This window comes from Parasteatoda tepidariorum, chromosome X2, assembly GCF_043381705.1.
Source record: "Parasteatoda tepidariorum isolate YZ-2023 chromosome X2, CAS_Ptep_4.0, whole genome shotgun sequence".
Classification (NCBI taxonomy): domain Eukaryota; kingdom Metazoa; phylum Arthropoda; class Arachnida; order Araneae; family Theridiidae; genus Parasteatoda; species Parasteatoda tepidariorum.
Window position 1 is genome coordinate 49,634,030 of NC_092215.1, and position 17,786 is coordinate 49,651,815.

The 17,786-nt window shown below is 26.5% G+C and overlaps 1 protein-coding gene and 1 long non-coding RNA gene across 3 annotated transcripts; one reads left to right on the forward strand and one right to left on the reverse strand.

Annotated features, from left to right (window-relative positions):
- Window positions 1–842: 842 nt before the first annotated feature.
- On the forward strand, window positions 843–7,365 carry LOC139427229 (uncharacterized). Its single transcript, XR_011638367.1, has 2 exons — window positions 843–963; window positions 7,007–7,365. It is a non-coding gene; the product is annotated as an uncharacterized lncRNA (long non-coding RNA).
- On the reverse strand, window positions 6,775–16,633 carry LOC107437404 (translocator protein). Of its 2 annotated transcripts, none has more exons than XM_016049402.3 (4): window positions 16,428–16,633; window positions 13,965–14,068; window positions 12,623–12,838; window positions 6,775–7,146 (listed from the first exon to the last, which is right to left on the reverse strand). In XM_016049402.3, the coding sequence occupies exons 2-4, from the start codon at window positions 14,064–14,066 to the stop codon at window positions 6,976–6,978; spliced, it is 489 nt and encodes a 162-aa protein (XP_015904888.1). In that variant the 5' UTR covers window positions 14,067–14,068; window positions 16,428–16,633; the 3' UTR covers window positions 6,775–6,975. The 2 variants fall into 2 exon arrangements, with proteins under 2 accessions (XP_015904888.1, XP_015904889.1); XM_016049403.3 differs by lacking the exon at window positions 16,428–16,633 and adding an exon at window positions 16,164–16,321.
- Between the last annotated feature and the right edge of the window lie 1,153 nt (window positions 16,634–17,786).

Sequence of the window (17,786 nt, forward strand, 5' to 3'; positions counted from 1 at the left end):
AAAGATTCTGAAAGGTTTATTAAAAAAACAAACAAACATGAGACTTCTTTGAATTGATATTATGTGAAAAGATATCGAAAAACCAGCTTGACTCATTCATGGTCATATTACTTCCGGATTTTTTTTCCTCGTAATTCTTCATTATCGTTTTGCTTCTTTTTTTTAGTCAAGTTTACATTTCAATCTCTCTTAATCTATTAGAGATACAGTAAGTAAGTATATACATTTGAAAAACTACCGAAATTTTCATTACTGCAGCACTCATAAATAGCCGATCATATCGCACACATAAATAACCTCATAATAGCCCAGCCTGATTCGCCCGATTTTTTTAAACCGGACAGTTAAAAAAATAATAAAAAGAGAGAACTTTTAAATCAATAAAGTTCCAAAATAAATAAAGAAAAATAATACCGTTTCTTAAGGAAAAGTAAGTTTTGAAGCAATGTTTTCTGAAAAACGAAGAGAGCGCATTTTCTCTGAACCACTGCGCACAATAGTTATAGTCTTTTCTTATTTTTAATGCAGAATAAAAATTTTAGAATAATTAAGATTTTTAAGTAAGAACAAGCAATCTTAAACAGAAAACAAAAACTTACAAAATTGTTTAAAATTTTAGTTCATTTTTAAAAAAGACCGTATGACATAAGGGTTGTATAGTATAATAAAATTATTTTAAGTTATTTTTTAACCAGAAATAAATTTTGCTAATCGAAGGTTTTCTCTATTTTAATAATTTTTACAGCAAAATTATTTACTGATTTTGCAAGAACTCCAACAATTGAAAGGAAAAGAAAATAATAATAATAACTCCCTATCTTTGGAATTTTAAAGGCAGTATTTGCAGTTTGTTGGCAACATTGTCACGAGATTGATCTTCACATTTGTGATTGATCCAGGACCGAAGTATTATTATTTTTAAAAAAATGTTTGCAAAAGGTATTTTTATTCCCATTTTTATCTGTAAGTAAACAAAAACAAATTTCAGATAATAAATTTTAAGTAAGAGCAAGACAGTTAAAGCTGTTAAGAATCGTTTTCTTTTTTCCCTTGGTTCTTTTTTGCAAATAAAATATTTTTTTTTTATCTGGGAATCGAAATTGGAACAAATTGTAATCGGAAATTGATGAGAACGAATGTTTCTTTCTTTTTAAAAAAAAAAAACTTCCTTTCGCTTCCGCTTGGTATCATATTTTTATTTTTAAGGGTTGAGTTGAAAGGATATGAATAAAAGTATTATTAACGGCACGTGATAATGTCTTCAGAGAATTAAAAAAACTCTATCATGATTAATATTCAGTGACCTTTAACGAGTTACCGAAGCAATCCCTTCATGAATTTCCTACTGCATTTATATTTAGGTTTTCATTTGATTAAATCACATAGTGTTATAAAATTTAAAGAGATTACTTGGAACTTGCTACCAAATAAAATTAGATTCCATTACTACTATAAAACATTTCTAAATACTTCTATGTAATTCATCTTTTTTTTCTTTCTAATTTATGTCTCTTTTTTTTTAGCAGGATCGAATAACTACTCTTTAATAAGATAAGAGAGGAAACACTTATGTGATTTATCTTCTTATTTATAGAACATCTCATTTATTACATCTAGTTATTTTGCCTTTTTTCATTTTGATGCTTACGATGAACTCATGAACATTTAAAGCCATTTAAAAGAAATGGGAGAGGGACATGGTTCCAGGATGTAGAACTACGGAGGGTCCGTGTTGAAATTTCTTATAATAAGTGTAGTGTTCATTTATTGATTAAAAAAAAAAAAAAAAAATGCAGAGTTCTTTTATATGTATTGAGAAAGTGATTAATAATATAATTTTCATCGGAAATAAACATTAATAAAACAAATAAAAGTTTTAGTACGTTTAGGAAAATAGATATTCCAAATATAAAAAATAAAATAAAAAAACTTTTTTTTGTGAAGATTTTTACAAAATATGAAATAAAAACTAACTGTGTTTTAAAGAAGGGTCCGCAATAAGTTTTGCCCTGAGACCATAATACCTTTGTCCATTTAATATCTCGCGATCAGTTATTTCAAGAATAGTGTTATTTGTATCTATATGGACTTAAACTAAATAGAACGAGCGAAAAATTTTGAAATTTGATTTCGTTTAAAAGAACAGTATTAAAAATACTAAGAAAAATAATAATACAATAGTATTTTATCATAACATGCATTCATATTTATTGCTTTTTTTATATCTAACGAAAAAGCATAACACATTTACAGAAAAAATACACAAAATTAAAAAATAAATGATTTAGATATTTAAATAAGTTTAAGGCAATCAATGTTCAACTCCTTTGCTTTGTAATTTTAGATTCAGTCTAGAAGATATTTAAATAAGATATTTAGATAAGATTTAGAAGATACTTAGATAAGATTTCACTTGAAAGGTAGTTTTTTAAAATTATACAACCGAGTTAAAGTACAATCAGGCAGATGGAAATTGTTTCGAACATAATACAGATTTAAATTGAAATTCATATTTGGGTATTAAATTTGTGAAGCAAAAAATTGTTTTTAAAACATGCATGCATACATTTTTTTGCTTCACAAATTTAATACCCAAACATGTTTAAGCTAGAACATAAAAGTAAGAATAATGGTTTAAGCTAGTTTTTTTATATTGCGCATGCACTAAAAAAATTTTAAAAAGTTTTTTCACAATTTTGTAATGAATTGTATTTGGCAATTAATAAAAAAAAAATTGATCTGAAAATCTTAAAAATTTAAAAAGTTTCAACAAATTTTCTAAGTAGTTTTCGTACTTTTTAAAAGAAAGCTAAAAACGATAAGGGGTTATCCACAAATTTCATCTTGTACTATTAAACAAGATTTATTAAAAATGAGATTGGCATATAAACATGTTTTCTTTCTCTATACCATCAAAGTTTTTTTCCGGACAATTATTGTAAAGTATTATCATTTGTTATTAAGTTTTGTCTTATGATACAGAATAAAATTTGTGAAATACCCACGATCGTTTTGAGCTTTCTTCAGAGAAGTACAAAAACTACTAAGAAAATTTACTTGAAACTTTTGAACATTTTTTAGGACATTCTAATCAAATTTTTTTATTAGTTGCCAAATAGGATTCACTACAAAATTATAATAAAACTGTTTAAAATATTTTCAGTGCATGCGTGTATAAAAGAACTAGCTTAAATACTCATAACTTGCACAGTTTTTAACGAATTTTCGCTACGTAGTTTCTAAATGTTTAATATTTTTCCAATCAAACATTAACATCCTAGGTTCACGCATTATTAGCATCTCAGCTTTTGAGCTTTCAAAGCAATAAATTTTGATGATTCCAAAAAGTTTATCATTTCACTTAAGGACAGATTTATCTGGGTATAAGCTTATTTGGGTCCTTTTTCAAATATTTGATTATTAAAAATAGAAGATTATTTTCAAAGAAAGTCTCAAATTATTTATAACAAAAATTGCTTAAAAAATAACTAAAAAAAATTTGACTCAAATCCCCCCCCCTTAAAATAGTAATAAAATTTTTGAAAAAATGGAGCCTTTAAAGGGTTGGAGCTCTGGGCATGTGCCCAATACCTTAAAATGACTCAGTCCATGATTTCAATAACTTGAGATTTTGTTTCTTAATAGAAAAATCTTTGAATTTGACCATTTAATAGTTTATCCGTGGAGAATTAAATGATTAAAGAAAGATGCAAAAGATCAAGATTAAACTTCAAGGTTTATAAACTCTTTTAGAACCAACTATTTCAATCATTAGAGTTTATTTATTTATTTTTGTTATGAATTCACCCAATCAAAAAATTTCTTAAACAATCAATTTTATGCAGAAAAAGCTTATGTAATGACTCACTTCCTTTTTACAGTTAAAACTGATGAAAAAGTCTTTCAATATTTTCTGATTTTTAATAAGATACTTATCATAAATCTAAAAACAAGCAACTGTATACTATTTAACTACCAAAGAAAAACTATTCATTGCAGAGTTTTATTGGCAAAATTTTGTCGGAAAAAAATAATTTATCTTAATTACCATACTTTTATATCTCAAATTATGATTGGTGGCAACCTTGTATTTTATGCGTATCGAAAAATACAGTCAAATAGAGTAAATTTCCATCAAAAGTTTATTTTTAAAAACTTAAACGAGGATCAAAAGCATAATTCTATAGGAAGAAGAAAAGCCTCTTAAAATTTTAATAATGTAATTGAACAGCTGTGATTTTTTCCCCCTTTTGACACAAATTTTTGTTTGAGGGGCAAAAGTAGAAGAACAACTAGATTATACGTGTGTCTCAAAATACACCCTTTTGTCGTTTTAAATTTTAACACTTTAGTTCCAATTTAAAATTAAAACGTATGCCAGTTTTGAGTTAAGAAAAAGCAGTGGCGCAAATAACACCCCCGTAAGCCCCTCGGAGGGGAAGGGGGGCTCACTATCCAGAAATAATATATTACATGCATATATTACGACAAAATTAAATATATATAACGACAAAATTATTATGCGTGAATTTCGAATTTTTGTTATCACTTTAAAAGCTCTTTATTTGAGTTCATTTCATGCTTAATCCACGTGACTTTTCGATCACGTTTTCGGAGGTTACTGTCGGATTTCCACGTCTTTCTTAAAATCAAGATCTTTTTAATACGATATTATAACGACTCGCGAATTTCGAACCGTGCAAATAATAATCACTAATAGGTAATAGTAATCCTAATTTTTCTATAGTTTGATTTCGGAACTACGCATTTCCATTAGGTTTTGAAAATACCGATTTTTTTTAAATATGTGTTAATACGACAGTTGAATCGTGCGTTTACACGTGCACTTATTCATGCCTATTTCACTGTAAATCTAAGAAATTTTTTTTTAAAAATTATTCTTTCAACAGTTGCTGCTAGGCTTTTAAACGGGGTTTCGAAAATCCTGATATTTTTAATCCGGTATTAAGCGACTTGCAATTTTCAAAAATCAGGCATTTTAATCAGTAACTTTGACGTGCTTGATTTCAGTCAAGTTCAACGTCCATCCATGTTAGTTTACATTCTTTTTTTAAAATTGCCATTATTTATTTTCCACGTTTTTTTCTTTCTTTTATTTTTGTCTCGATTTTTTAATACAACATTATTACAAAACGTGAAATTTGACGATGATTTTTTAACTGTTTACAATTTTTTTTGAGCTTGTTTCCAATTTTTGATAGCTTAAAACAGTAATTAAAAAAAACGTCTTAACATTTAACATTCATAAAATCTCTTACAATTCACTAAATATTTATGCCCTAAGGTTAAAATATATTGAACTTAATCCTAACTGAATGTTTGATCTTACTTTGAGCTATAATACATTTGTTTTATTTTAAATCATTTTAGACCCCTTACGATTTCTTTAATCAAAATATTTAATTTGCAGTTTTTTTTGATAAAAAGGAAATATTTTTATTTTGAAAAGTATCAGTTTGGTTTTCTTCAGTTTTTAAAGTCAACTTTTAAAAGAATTTAATTTTATTTACTACATATAATATAATATAAATACATTACTAAGTTAACTGATAAAAAGAATTATAATTATTTAAAAGAATTAAACTTAATGAAACTAAATCACTAAGTTCACAGATGAAAAGATTGTAGACTGATGTCTAAAACACTTATGCTTACATTAAAATGATCATATTTGCAGTCAACAAATATTCAAATACTTAGGCACTTAGCCCTTCATTCAAAAAAGTTACCTTACTACATGAATTTCTATAAAATTATTTTTATATTTTATAAGATATTTTTAAATTCACTTTATAAATAAAAATAACATTTAACTAAACTTGAAATAAAATTATTGTGAGATAGTGAGTTATTTTCTTGTATTATTAAGACAAATTTCATTTTAATGTTGTTATTCAGTAAGTGTATACAATATTCCAATTTAGTACTTTTTCTAAATACTGCCTTTGTATCACCATTATTAATTTATGTTAAAATAACCAAAATTAAAATCTATTAATTAAAATAAAATGAATGATTATAAATTCTCAAATGTCTCTTCATAGTGTTCTTGTCTCATATTTTAAAAATATTGGTCTAGATATGCTCACTGAGAAAAAAATATTGTGTAGGGGAACCCATTAGTAGCATTACAACTCCAAAACACAAACCTTTTTTTTTTTACACATATTGCAGTTTTATACTAGAAATACTTAGCTGCAAATAAAGTAAACTAAGTTTCATGTGAGTAAAGCTGTAAATAAAGGCATAACTAATTCTATAAGTAACACTTTGAAATTAATAAAGTGAAAGTAATTTTTTTAAAGAAAATGCAAATTGCTCATGAATGGGCATTGTGCATATTATATTAGATAAAAACCTAAACAATTAATATTTTTATGAGACTTTCTTTTTTCCTTTTCAGGAATATATTAATGATTGAATTTCTTAGCCTTTGAGAAAATATGTCGAATGAGGAAAACAATCACAAAATAAATGTTCAATGATAATGAACTCATGTTTGAACCAGCATTCTGTAACAACTTATTCGAAAGATTTAATGGTAAACACATTTGGAAAATTCTTAGTGAATTTTAATGCTTACATAACAAAAGGTCTTTTCTCAGAGTTAGAATGAACAGATTTATCCAATATAATAAAACAATAATTGAATTCCTAACGGGGGAAAAAAACTCATTAACAAACTAATGCTAACCATTTTTGTTAACTTTAACAACTATTTATTTAGGAAAAAAAAATTACAGCAGAACCATGTATGACCAAAAATTATTTTATTTTCGGAAAAAAAATATTTTTTTTAATATAGAAATATAAAAATACATAGCATGCTGCCTATAGCTCATAAATGCATAACATTAAACAATATTGTTTTCTTTAAAAAAATTAATGTATATATAATATCGTATATAATCTATTCAACAATGAAAATGTATGAGTATAAAATCAATGCATATTTTAATCTTCTTTGTCTTTGTTATCTCTCCAGATGCTATAAGTCAAAGCTGATGCCAATGTCACCCAGGCCCAATAAGGCAACATAAGATATGCAGCAGTTTTACTAATTGGATAAAAAGCATAAGTGCAAGCTCCAATGCTACCCCACAAGACAAGTATTTCAGCAAGAGCCTATGTTAAAATAAATGAATTGATTAATGTACAAAATGAAAATTACAGAAAAACATTTTGTGTTTTATATATAATAAATATCAAGCAAACAAAGCAACACTCCATAATTAACTTGCACAAGCGTCCAAGTATGATATCTGTGGTTCTCTGCAATGATCTGGTAGCATTAAATGCAATGTTGCATTTTTTTAAAGAAAAATAAAAGTAGAAAAAAATATAGTATAAACCTGTTAAAAAATATTTTCAATTTTATCTCAATTTTAAAATGTGATTAAAAATAAGATAATTTTAAAGCTTAACTTTTCACTATAGCAACATTAATTTATGATATATATGTAATCGATACACAAAACATTTCCATTAACGCAATACATTTACAATAGATATGCAATAGAATATCTGACATTTATACAAAAAATTAAAGGAATGTAGAATTTTTTAATTCAACAATAATTAGGGAAAAATAAAAAGAGTCTTGACATTTAAATGTTTGATACCTATGTAAAGAATTAATTATTTTCAAATTAATTAAACTCAAAGGAAAATATGTATAAATCCAAATTATTCAAAATAAGCAGTGTTAAAAAAATCATTGCAAATATTATTTAACTTAAATGCATCAAATTAGAATAGTTAGAAAAAAACAAATACTACATAAAAATTACTTAGTAATTTAAATAGTAAATTTGATGTTAGGATGACAATATAATAGATTTCAACTACACCAAAATTTGTAATTCTTTTACATTTAACTATTTATTTATTATATTTTATTATTTGATACTGTAGTTATATAGGATTAAAAAAGTTTTTCTAATGACCAGATTTATGATCCTTTAAAATGCATATACAGGGTATCTGTTACATTTTAGATTTTCAAATTCCTGACTTTCCATGACTAATTCCAAGAATTTTTCATGACTTAAAAAAGTTACTATTTTCTACGACAAAAAAACAATAAATTTAAAAAAGCATAATAACATTAATTGAAATGATAGGTATAACCAAAACTGTTATACTCTGTATCTTTACGTTTATAGATTCGAAATTAACAAAACTGAGTAAAGAAAGAGTTGAAGCAATAAAATAGCTGAAAAAAATACATAAGCAAATAATTTTTTTTAAATTTTTTATTTTTTTGCAGAATTATATTCCAAAGATACTTTTCTTGTTCATCGGAAAGGAAAGAAATACTCCTGATTTTTCTGTTCTCATTTCGGAATTAAAAAAAAATTAGCCAATAACTGACCTGCTTCAGAATTTGAAACTGATAAAATAAAATAAATAACTAAAATTCTGAAATCACATAAGTTTAAAAGATAATTTGCTCCAGAAATGTTTTTTTCTTTCATTTTTTGAAAGAACACCTTAATTTTTTAAAAAAAAACATGATAAAATATGACTGACTGATGATTTTGTTACAAATTCAGATATTCGAAAGACCATGAAATAAGGGGGGGGGGGGTAAGTTCCATTTTAAAAGTTAGATATTCTGCGACCTAAATCATGACTTTCCATGATTTTTTTTTAAAAAAAATAGTGAAAATCAAGAAAAATTCCGTTCACTACCGAAATTCATGACTTTCCATGATTTCTCATGACTATCCACGTGTGCAGATACCCTGCATATAGAACTCTACAGATTGCTTAAAAAGGAAAAAAAAAAGCTCTGTATCCAACATGTAGTAAAATTTTGAGACTAGGTTTAAAGAAGGTTTAAATTACTTAAACTGAATTAATAATCCAGAAATAAATTATTTTAATTTTTCTTAATAAAAAGCAGTTTTATGTATTGATTATTGATTCATGGAATCAGCAAAGAATGGAAGAATATTTAGGATAGTCAGAGTGAATACCATTAATAACCTTTTAACATTCTGTCCTTTTTATTGTTATTTTTTCTTTAGTTACTTAAGATTAGTAAAGTCCTGATTTCTATTCTATTAAACTCAGTTAAATTAATAAAAAATATAGTATAGAAATATATTTTAAGTTTATGACAAAATTTAACACTGTGGACAGTAGAAAGTTCTAAAGGATTTATTATTAGTTTGAACTTCCCCATTTTTTGAATAAACAGAGTTTAAACCTTTTAAAAAATCAGTAGAATGTAGAGGCTAATCACAAAAAACCGTTAAGTACTTTTACTTTCATTATACTAACCATTAACAGAATAAAATCTAGATAAACTGATCAAACTATGCTATAAACTAAGCCTGATGCAGAAAAAAAGTAAGATGACTGGAGATCCACATATATCTAAGCAAGGTACATCTTTTAATGGAAAGATTTAAAAAGAGCCTACTGATTATTATCTAACAACAGAGTATATGTCCAAGCTATTACAGTTAATGTGCTGAACCTTTAAAAATGACAAAAATAAATAAGTAATACTGATTTTCAAGAAAAGTAGTATATAAAAAAATATTCAGGGATGCAAGATTCACAAGATTTGCTTCATATCATAAATAACTCAGTTGTCTTTTAGATTATATATAATTCCAGGCACAGTATAAACTTTTATACAGACTTTATTTACAATATTTTAAAATTATAGAATAAAATTATCCTTGCAGGGATGAACATGGAAAAATACAGGAGTGCCACTCTTGGCGATCAAATATCATTCTTGAATATTTCAATAAGCGTGATGTAAATGACAATATTTCTACCATTAATATGAAGAAAAAAAACTTACATAACATTTAACTAATTCAGAATAGCAATAAAATAAAAGTAAATAAAATAAATTAATGTGATTCTAAGGATTTACAGTAAGTAGCTTTAATTTCCTTATAATATTAAGCAATTACTTACAACTATGAGTATTATAGATTCTTTAACATACACAAAGTACCATAAACAATATAAATTCACCACAATATAATATATAAATATTACCACAAAATGCTCTTTAAATAAGGACCCACTACATAGAAACCAGTGTTCAAATAGTATTTTATTCCTTCAGAAAAAAAATTTCTTTGAAACACATTCAGTTTTTTATTAGCTTTTTTTTTTTTTAAACTTCTTTCCCTTTTAAGGAAGATGAAGCTTTTGTTTTGGCAATCAGTTTTCATTGTAACACTTTCTACATTAGCCTCTGTAAGCTCAACACATAGTGGATCCATTTTATTTTCAGGGAACACAACTTTTGATTCCAGTTCTTTAGATCTCTAAACAGAAGGCTTCTTAAAAGAACTTGATATTATTTAATAAAATCAAATAACTCATTGTGTATTCAATGGAGAATTGGTTCATCACGTTTGAAAACCTTGCTAACTTATTAAAAGAAGATAAAATTCTACAATAAAAATGTAAGAAACAAAAAATTTGTGTAGGGGAAACCTACCAGTAGCATTACAACTCCAAAACAAAACAGGTAATTTTATTTACAGGCATTGCAATTTCATACTAGAAATACTTTGCTGCAAATAAATGCATAACTCTATAAGTAAGAGTTTGAAATTAAAAAAGTGGAAATAATTTTTTTTTTACAGACAATGCATATCACTCATGAATGGGCATTGAGCACAGTCCCCTTATATTAGAGAAAAACCTAAACAATGAATATTTTTATCTGAGACTTTTTTTGTTTTAAGGAAATTTTCATCAAACTTTTCATTCCAATCAAACAAAAATAATAAATTCATCTTTTCTAGATTGATTAGCATTCGATTTCTTTTGTTTTTTGATAGATAGTTGAATGTCTTCTATTGATAACGTTTGACTTTCAGTTTCAGAAGCTAATTAAAACTGAATTTCTTTTCTTCTTTCTCCAAATGAAAACTTGCAGCATAAAATATCAACAATGGATCCTTTATACAAACAAGTTTATCACAAGTTGTCAGCATTTGCAAAAATCTATTGTCAATTAAAATTAAGCAAAGAATTTGCAAATCAGTTTTGAAATTTAATAACTGTTGAAGCTCAGCAAACAAGCATTCAGCTTTTGGTGATGTTATAAAATACATTATTTGAGATTTCTTCACCAATTACTCAAAAAAAAAAAAAAAAAAAAAAAAAAAGAAAAGAAAGAAAAANAAAAAAAAAAAAAAAAAAAAAAAAAAAAAAAAAGAACAGAAGAAAATCTTAGCAGCATTGAAAAATTTATGTACTAGATCCCCATCTGTTTTAAACAAATGTTCATTTTTTTTTTCTGATGAGCTTTTCAACCCAATTCTTATAGCCTCCCATTGTCAAAAAGGAAGAAAAAAATCTCTCTGGAAGAAGCAATACTTTCTTTCTTTGATCCTAGATGGGCTGTTGTTACCTTATCGAGTTACTGTTGCTAACTGAACCTTTTTCTAAGAGCCATTCTCATCACATTTTTTTTTTACTCCAAAATTGTATGTTGGTTTATCAGAGTCAATATATTCCAATTTATTTTATTTTATAACTGTTATTGAACAGTCAACCCCAATTTTGAGTTTATGACTACTAATGTCAACTCTGTAGCCTTGTAATTTTGAGCCCAATCCAGAAGTCAATGGAACTCCTGGATCAAGTATTGAGTGAAATTTTTCTTTATGGAGAACTATTTGATGGAATTAACCCTCATTTGCATTACATGGAGAGGAAAACCATGAGAACCTCTCAGGGTAATCTTGAAAAGAAGGGGACTCTAACCCATGATCCGTCTACCACTGAAGATATTTTACGCCAGCACTGTGGGTCGGTGCGAGCCTGGTGCGGAATTCAGTCATTGCTGGGATTCGAACCCAGTTCATCTCATTGAGAGGCAAGCACTCTATCCCACAAGCCACCACGGCTCCAATATATTCCATTGTAAAAATAACAAACTTTAACATATGGTATAATGTTAACAAAGTTACTGAAAATATATGACGCAAAGTAAACAATTCATGATCCACCAATCAAAGCCAGATTTAACTTCCCATTAAGCAGATAACAAAATTTGTTCTCTTGGTCGATGCCAGATTCAGCATTTCTCCGTAGAAAGAATTTATCTTATGCTTCACAATGAAAATGAAAAGCCAATTCGCTATTGTTTCACTACTTGACTTTACCTTATTTCGTGACTTATCACCTCATTTGTGCTTCAGTAAATAATTTAATTAAAAATTCTAGAAATAAATAAATGGAAAATTTTTTATTCCTGAAGTAATTACTGCAAGAAAAAAAAAATAAAAGCCTTTTTGCGATTTTTTTTTTTTTTTTTTTTAAATTGAATTCTTGGAATTATGATATTTTTAACAAGATGGAATTCCGTCTCCAGAATGGCCTCTTTGAGAAAATATAACTTTCTGGAAATTCATAAAAAGTTGATTATTTTTCATGATGAAAATATATTTTGTAAAACAAAAAATAGAAGTAACAATCTTTAAAAGGTTATAAAACATCAACAACAAAAGGTCATTAACAATCAATAAATTCAGAATATCACTGGGGTAAAGCTAACAAATCATATCATTTAATATAGAGAGAAAAACTTTAAAATTAAATTTGCTCTTACCAATCCTTTTTTATGAAATTTAAAAAATATTTGGGGCCATGCCAAATTCAAAGCAAGGTTTGAACCATATAGTATCAGAGGTAGTTTAGCTTCCCCATTAAATCCACCACCTTCCTTCCAAACTAAGTATGAAGCATATCCCATTCCACTATATAATGTAGTCCACATTGGTGCAAATACATAATTTGGAACTCTCCAAGATGGGTGCTTCAGAGTCTAAAATATAAAGGAAAGTAAAAAATGAAATTAGTGGTAATAATAAACTGATACTGAATATATGGAACAAGTTTTTCAAAGACAAATAACTTTTTATTGAGTAAAAAAAATGCTTCAATACTTAAATTTAACTAAAGCTTTTTTAAGATATTCCAATAACAATTGAATAGGCTAGTAAACTATGCTATTTCTGCATCAAATTTTTCAACTAAAATATATAGCTACCATTAATGTAAAAGTTATCTTTCATGTGACTAAAATTTATTAAAATTCAGCAATTTTTAATTGTTTAAACTTCTGATATTTTATGTACTATAAATCAAGCATGGTGAACTTTATTTTTGTGCAAGGACCTCAAGTTTCAAACAAAAAAATAAAACTTGGTTCAAAATTTTAAAATTTTTTTACGAAGTACTTGTTGATTAATAAAGAGTCAGAAAATTTCTTCGGGACTTCTCATCTTCATTACCCATGATAAAAAAAAAAGTTCTCTAGTTTTAGAAAAAGAAAAAGTAAGTTCAAGAAAAAGTGCGGACGCAAGTTTTAGATATTTTTGAAAAAATTATTTTAAAATTTTCTTCAGGCTTTACCTTATTACTAAAGAAGTAACAAACGTAACTTGATTACTTTAGTTTTAAAAATGAAAGTAAGCAGTACAAAACTTGGAAGAAAAAAAAAGAAGACAGAAACTTTTCGCCGGCGGAAATTTCAGTAAAGTTATTTCCTACAGCTTTTTTGGATGCATTGAATATGATAGCGCAATTTAGAAAAATATTTCTGATAACATTCAAATTATATATTTTGTATTGATTGAAAAAAGAGACAAATACATATATATATATATAAATATATATATAAATAAGCAGTTTTATATATAATAAAAAATAAGGTATTTGATAGTTTAAATAGCCATGAGTCTATAGACATGGAAAAAAAAAATAAGAGTTGTCCTCGCAAAATATATAAATTATATAAATATTTATACATAAATTTGTTTCATTTTATAAATAATATTTTATTACATTAAAAATATAAAATAATATTGTTGATTAACACTAATCTCTAATTATTCTCGTTCATCAAATGAAATTTTAATTTTTTATCAATTAGAATAATTTTAACTTACTTCATACCAAGTTTTCACATCCTTACGAGTCGTAAAAGCAGTTAGTATGCCCCCAAGATTAGGAAGAAGGATTGCTCCAGCTATAGGTGTATATTTTTCCATGCCTAGAAGAAAAGTTAACAAAACGTTAATTAATAGATCACATAAAGAACAGAGCGTAAAATATTAAACTTAACACTTTAATAACTTTCTAAAGATTTTAAATTTCATGTATTAGATGGCCACTAAATGCTTTAAGAGATTAAACTTAACTATGCTATTTAGTTTCAGTAAATGATATTGTCAGCAATGAAATCACACACAAAACATACTTTCTATGATTAAATATAATTTTCTTTTTTAATAGATTTGAATTACTGACCCTAAAATTTCAAAATATGGTGAGTAGTTATAATTCAAATCGGGAAAATGCTGTTTTACTAGTTGAGACAGAAGAAAAATGTAGACCTATAACTTTTGTTTTTAGCATTTTTCACTCTATTTCTAAAACTACTTATGAGAATCAAAAAATCATGTCCAATTATAAAACCATTTAAAGATCATTTTAAATTATTTATGACGGTAAAGTATTAGTAAAGAATCAAAACACAAAAAAATAAGGTAGGTTTTTCATAGAAAGCAGGTTGTAATATTTCATTTTTAATATTATCATTTAAAATATTGTCTTCACAAATTCAATACCATATTTTAAGAATCTTTCAAACACTTAAAACAACAAATCAGTATATGAAAAATCTTATCATTAGATCAAAACTTATTTAGGTGTTATTTTTATTTTGTACTCTGTACAAAGCAGTATCATAAATTGCAAATAATAAAAGGGATGCATATATAGGTATAGTATATTGTATACACTTTAAGGAAAATGAGTTTAAATATGTCCATCACATGAATATAATTTCAGAGTTCTCCCTAGAAATAAAAAAGAGCAGGGTACAGCCTCTCAAAAAAGAGCACTATAAGTTTTGAAACAACAGTCATTCAACACTGTAAAAAATTTTCAAAATGCATAATATGTAATAACTGAATTTGATCTCAACAATTTTTAAATTACCCTCTTATACTATTTTATATGTATAATTCAATAAATAATTCTCTAATAATCAGAATAAGAGAAAAATTTGTAGTTTATGAAAATAATTAAAGGCATGCTAAAGATAACTTCTGGACATAAAATTTTTTTTCAAGAAAGTAAACAAAAAAAAAAAATTATTAACTTATAAACAACTTGAAAGATTTTCATCAAATTTGAACTGAAAATTATGAGAAAATGAACCTTTAAAGTTGCATATATTTATTTATTTTTGTTAAAAAGTTACTCTGAAAATTTCAAAAATTATTAATATTCCCTCCTTGAAAAAAGAGATGCTTATAAAAATTTAACAAGTTAAGAATAATCCTAACGAAGCAAATGTTTGTCATAATAATTAGAATTAAACCTTTAAACACAGACAAATTTAACTGTTTTGAATTATTATTCAAACAATGAATTAGCTTTTTAAAAAAAGGAATACAACTAAAAAGGCCATGATTTTAGGGGATGGGGGCTTATTTTTACAAAAAGGATGCATTTACAGGGATTGGATCAAAGAGCTGGCAGGGATGACCGTCCTTCTAAAAACACTTAGCGAGAACACTGTAATTTGTCTAATTTATGAAGTAAAATCTTAAATTTTATTTTAATTACTCTTGCATTTATTAAAGAGTTAAAAAAATTTGATTGTATGAATTAAAACTTTATTACCATAAAGTAAAAAATAACAATATTTTCCAAACTTAAAATTTTTTAAACATTTATGCTATTTATTACTATTTTTTTACATAAAAAAATATGTAGCATAATACTTTTTAACAGAGGTACATAAAATATTTAGTTTAATATAGTATAGTGTATTATTTAAATTGAAGAGCAATTTTAGATATCACTATTAGGGGGAAAATGAAATAAAAAACTATGAAGAGGGTATGAAACCTATGTCGCATGTTTTAATATATGGTTTTGAATTTTTTAAATCAATAAAATTGAGTTATCTAATAGTATGAAAACTAAAACCATTTTCATTTCTAAAATATGTAGAATAGAATGCAGCAGGAGCAATTAACAACTAAAAGTTAAGAGTACTGATTATCCCAAGGAACAATCTTAAACGAGGAAAAATTTATTAAAAATCAAAAATATAATTTAGTAATTATAAGTACTTTCACGGGAAAACAATTTGAACTTAAAAAGTTAAAAATTATAAGCAAATGAAGACAGCAGTTTAAGGCAATCAATGGTCTTCTACAGAGTTCGAAAGGTTAACCAGGTTATCCACTCCCTGTTGCGTAATCAATAGTTCAAAAACTTTTTTGTTTCCAATGAACACTAACTGCTTAAAAATAGAAAGAAATAATTCTAAGTCAGCTAAAAATCTAAACACAAAAAATATTACTACACAATATCACATGATAACGAAAACGTACTTTCAATTTTTCTTTAAACACTTTTACCTCGTTGATTTTTAATTTTTACCGTTTTTAGTTTCGGGATGCAACAGATTCGGGAAATTTTTAAACTTCCGATTAACTATCTCTGTTCTCTTGAAATCAACGTGCATACTGTCTTAACAGCCAACCAATTTCGAGATCAATCGCATTGACACGGCAAGCACATTCGGGAAGACTTTTGAGCATCTGCATCTGTTGGTGCTTTTACATTTAACGTACAATTTGTAAGTTAAAATTTAAAATATATTAGTCGAGTAAGTTCTTTAAAAAATTAATGTATTAATTCGCGATCGCAGCGCTCGAATACGCCATCTGGGGAGAAGACCGGTTCCATGTCTTGACCTTTTCCCGTTCCTTCTCCTCTTTTTCTTAGGGGGCCTCCCTGGCCGAGCGGTATCGTCGGTCCAAACGCTCTGTTAAGCGTGGAGGTAGCGGGTTCGAATCCCGCCGTAACCCTGGATGTATTCTTTGTGATGTCTTTCTCTGAATTGTTCTATCTGTATTTTCTACTTGACAATGACTTATAAGCCTATATTGAGCACACAAGTCAGCAAATGTATGTAATTTCAATAAAATAAATAAATAAATAAATAAACTTCTTCTTAGTTGTGTAAGAATACACTGGGATATTTTCCCCTTTCTTAATATATTTCGGATTTAATGGTCGAAAAATATTTTTTTAACTGTCCAAGATGCTTACTTTTAGAACTGTGTTCAACGTGGCTTTCAGTTCCATGCAGTTTTTTAACTTAAAAGTTTTTATTCTATTTTAAAATCAAGACAAAAAAGTACTTTAACTTACTTACTTCTCCTCCTATGACTCTCCCATAGATATAAAGGCAGAAAGATCAATCACTCGACCAAACGGACGTCACGGTGAACGTTGACATCACTGGTCTAGTAACTAGTTTGTACTCTATATCCACGCCCTCTAGTGAACTGCGGTGCTTGTTTATTGCAGCTGTACATAATTTGTTCTTTTTTAATTTGATTTTTATAAGTTGTAATGATTAATAATAATTGATAACATTCAGTCTCTTTGCCAGAAAAATCTGAAATTCGCAAATTTTATGACACATTTTTTTTCCAGATTTTTTTAAAGATTTATAATTCGTAAATCTTAAAATTAAAAAAAAAAAAACTAATATGTTTTTAAAATTTAATTCTTTATATCATTCTGAAATTCAAATATTTGAAATAAAATAAAACACACAATTTATGTACTTACAAAAAATAAATAAATAAATAAAATAAAGAACATTTTAGTAAACATTCCAAGCTAGCCTGTTAGCGTACAATTAGTTTGCTAGTAAAGCGTTTTCTTGGTTTTCATTT

Bases quoted from the DNA above. Each gene is read 5' to 3' on its own strand.
- LOC107437404 (XM_016049402.3), bottom strand. From the start codon at position 14,066: ATGGAAAAATATACACCTATAGCTGGAGCAATCCTTCTTCCTAATCTT. The intron at 12,839-13,964 runs GTAAGTTAAAAT...TTTATATTTTAG, and splicing joins ATGTGAAAACTTGGTATGAA to ACTCTGAAGCACCCATCTTG. The intron at 7,147-12,622 runs GTAAGAGCAAAT...ATTTTAACATAG, and splicing joins AATTTCATAAAAAAGGATTG to GCTCTTGCTGAAATACTTGT.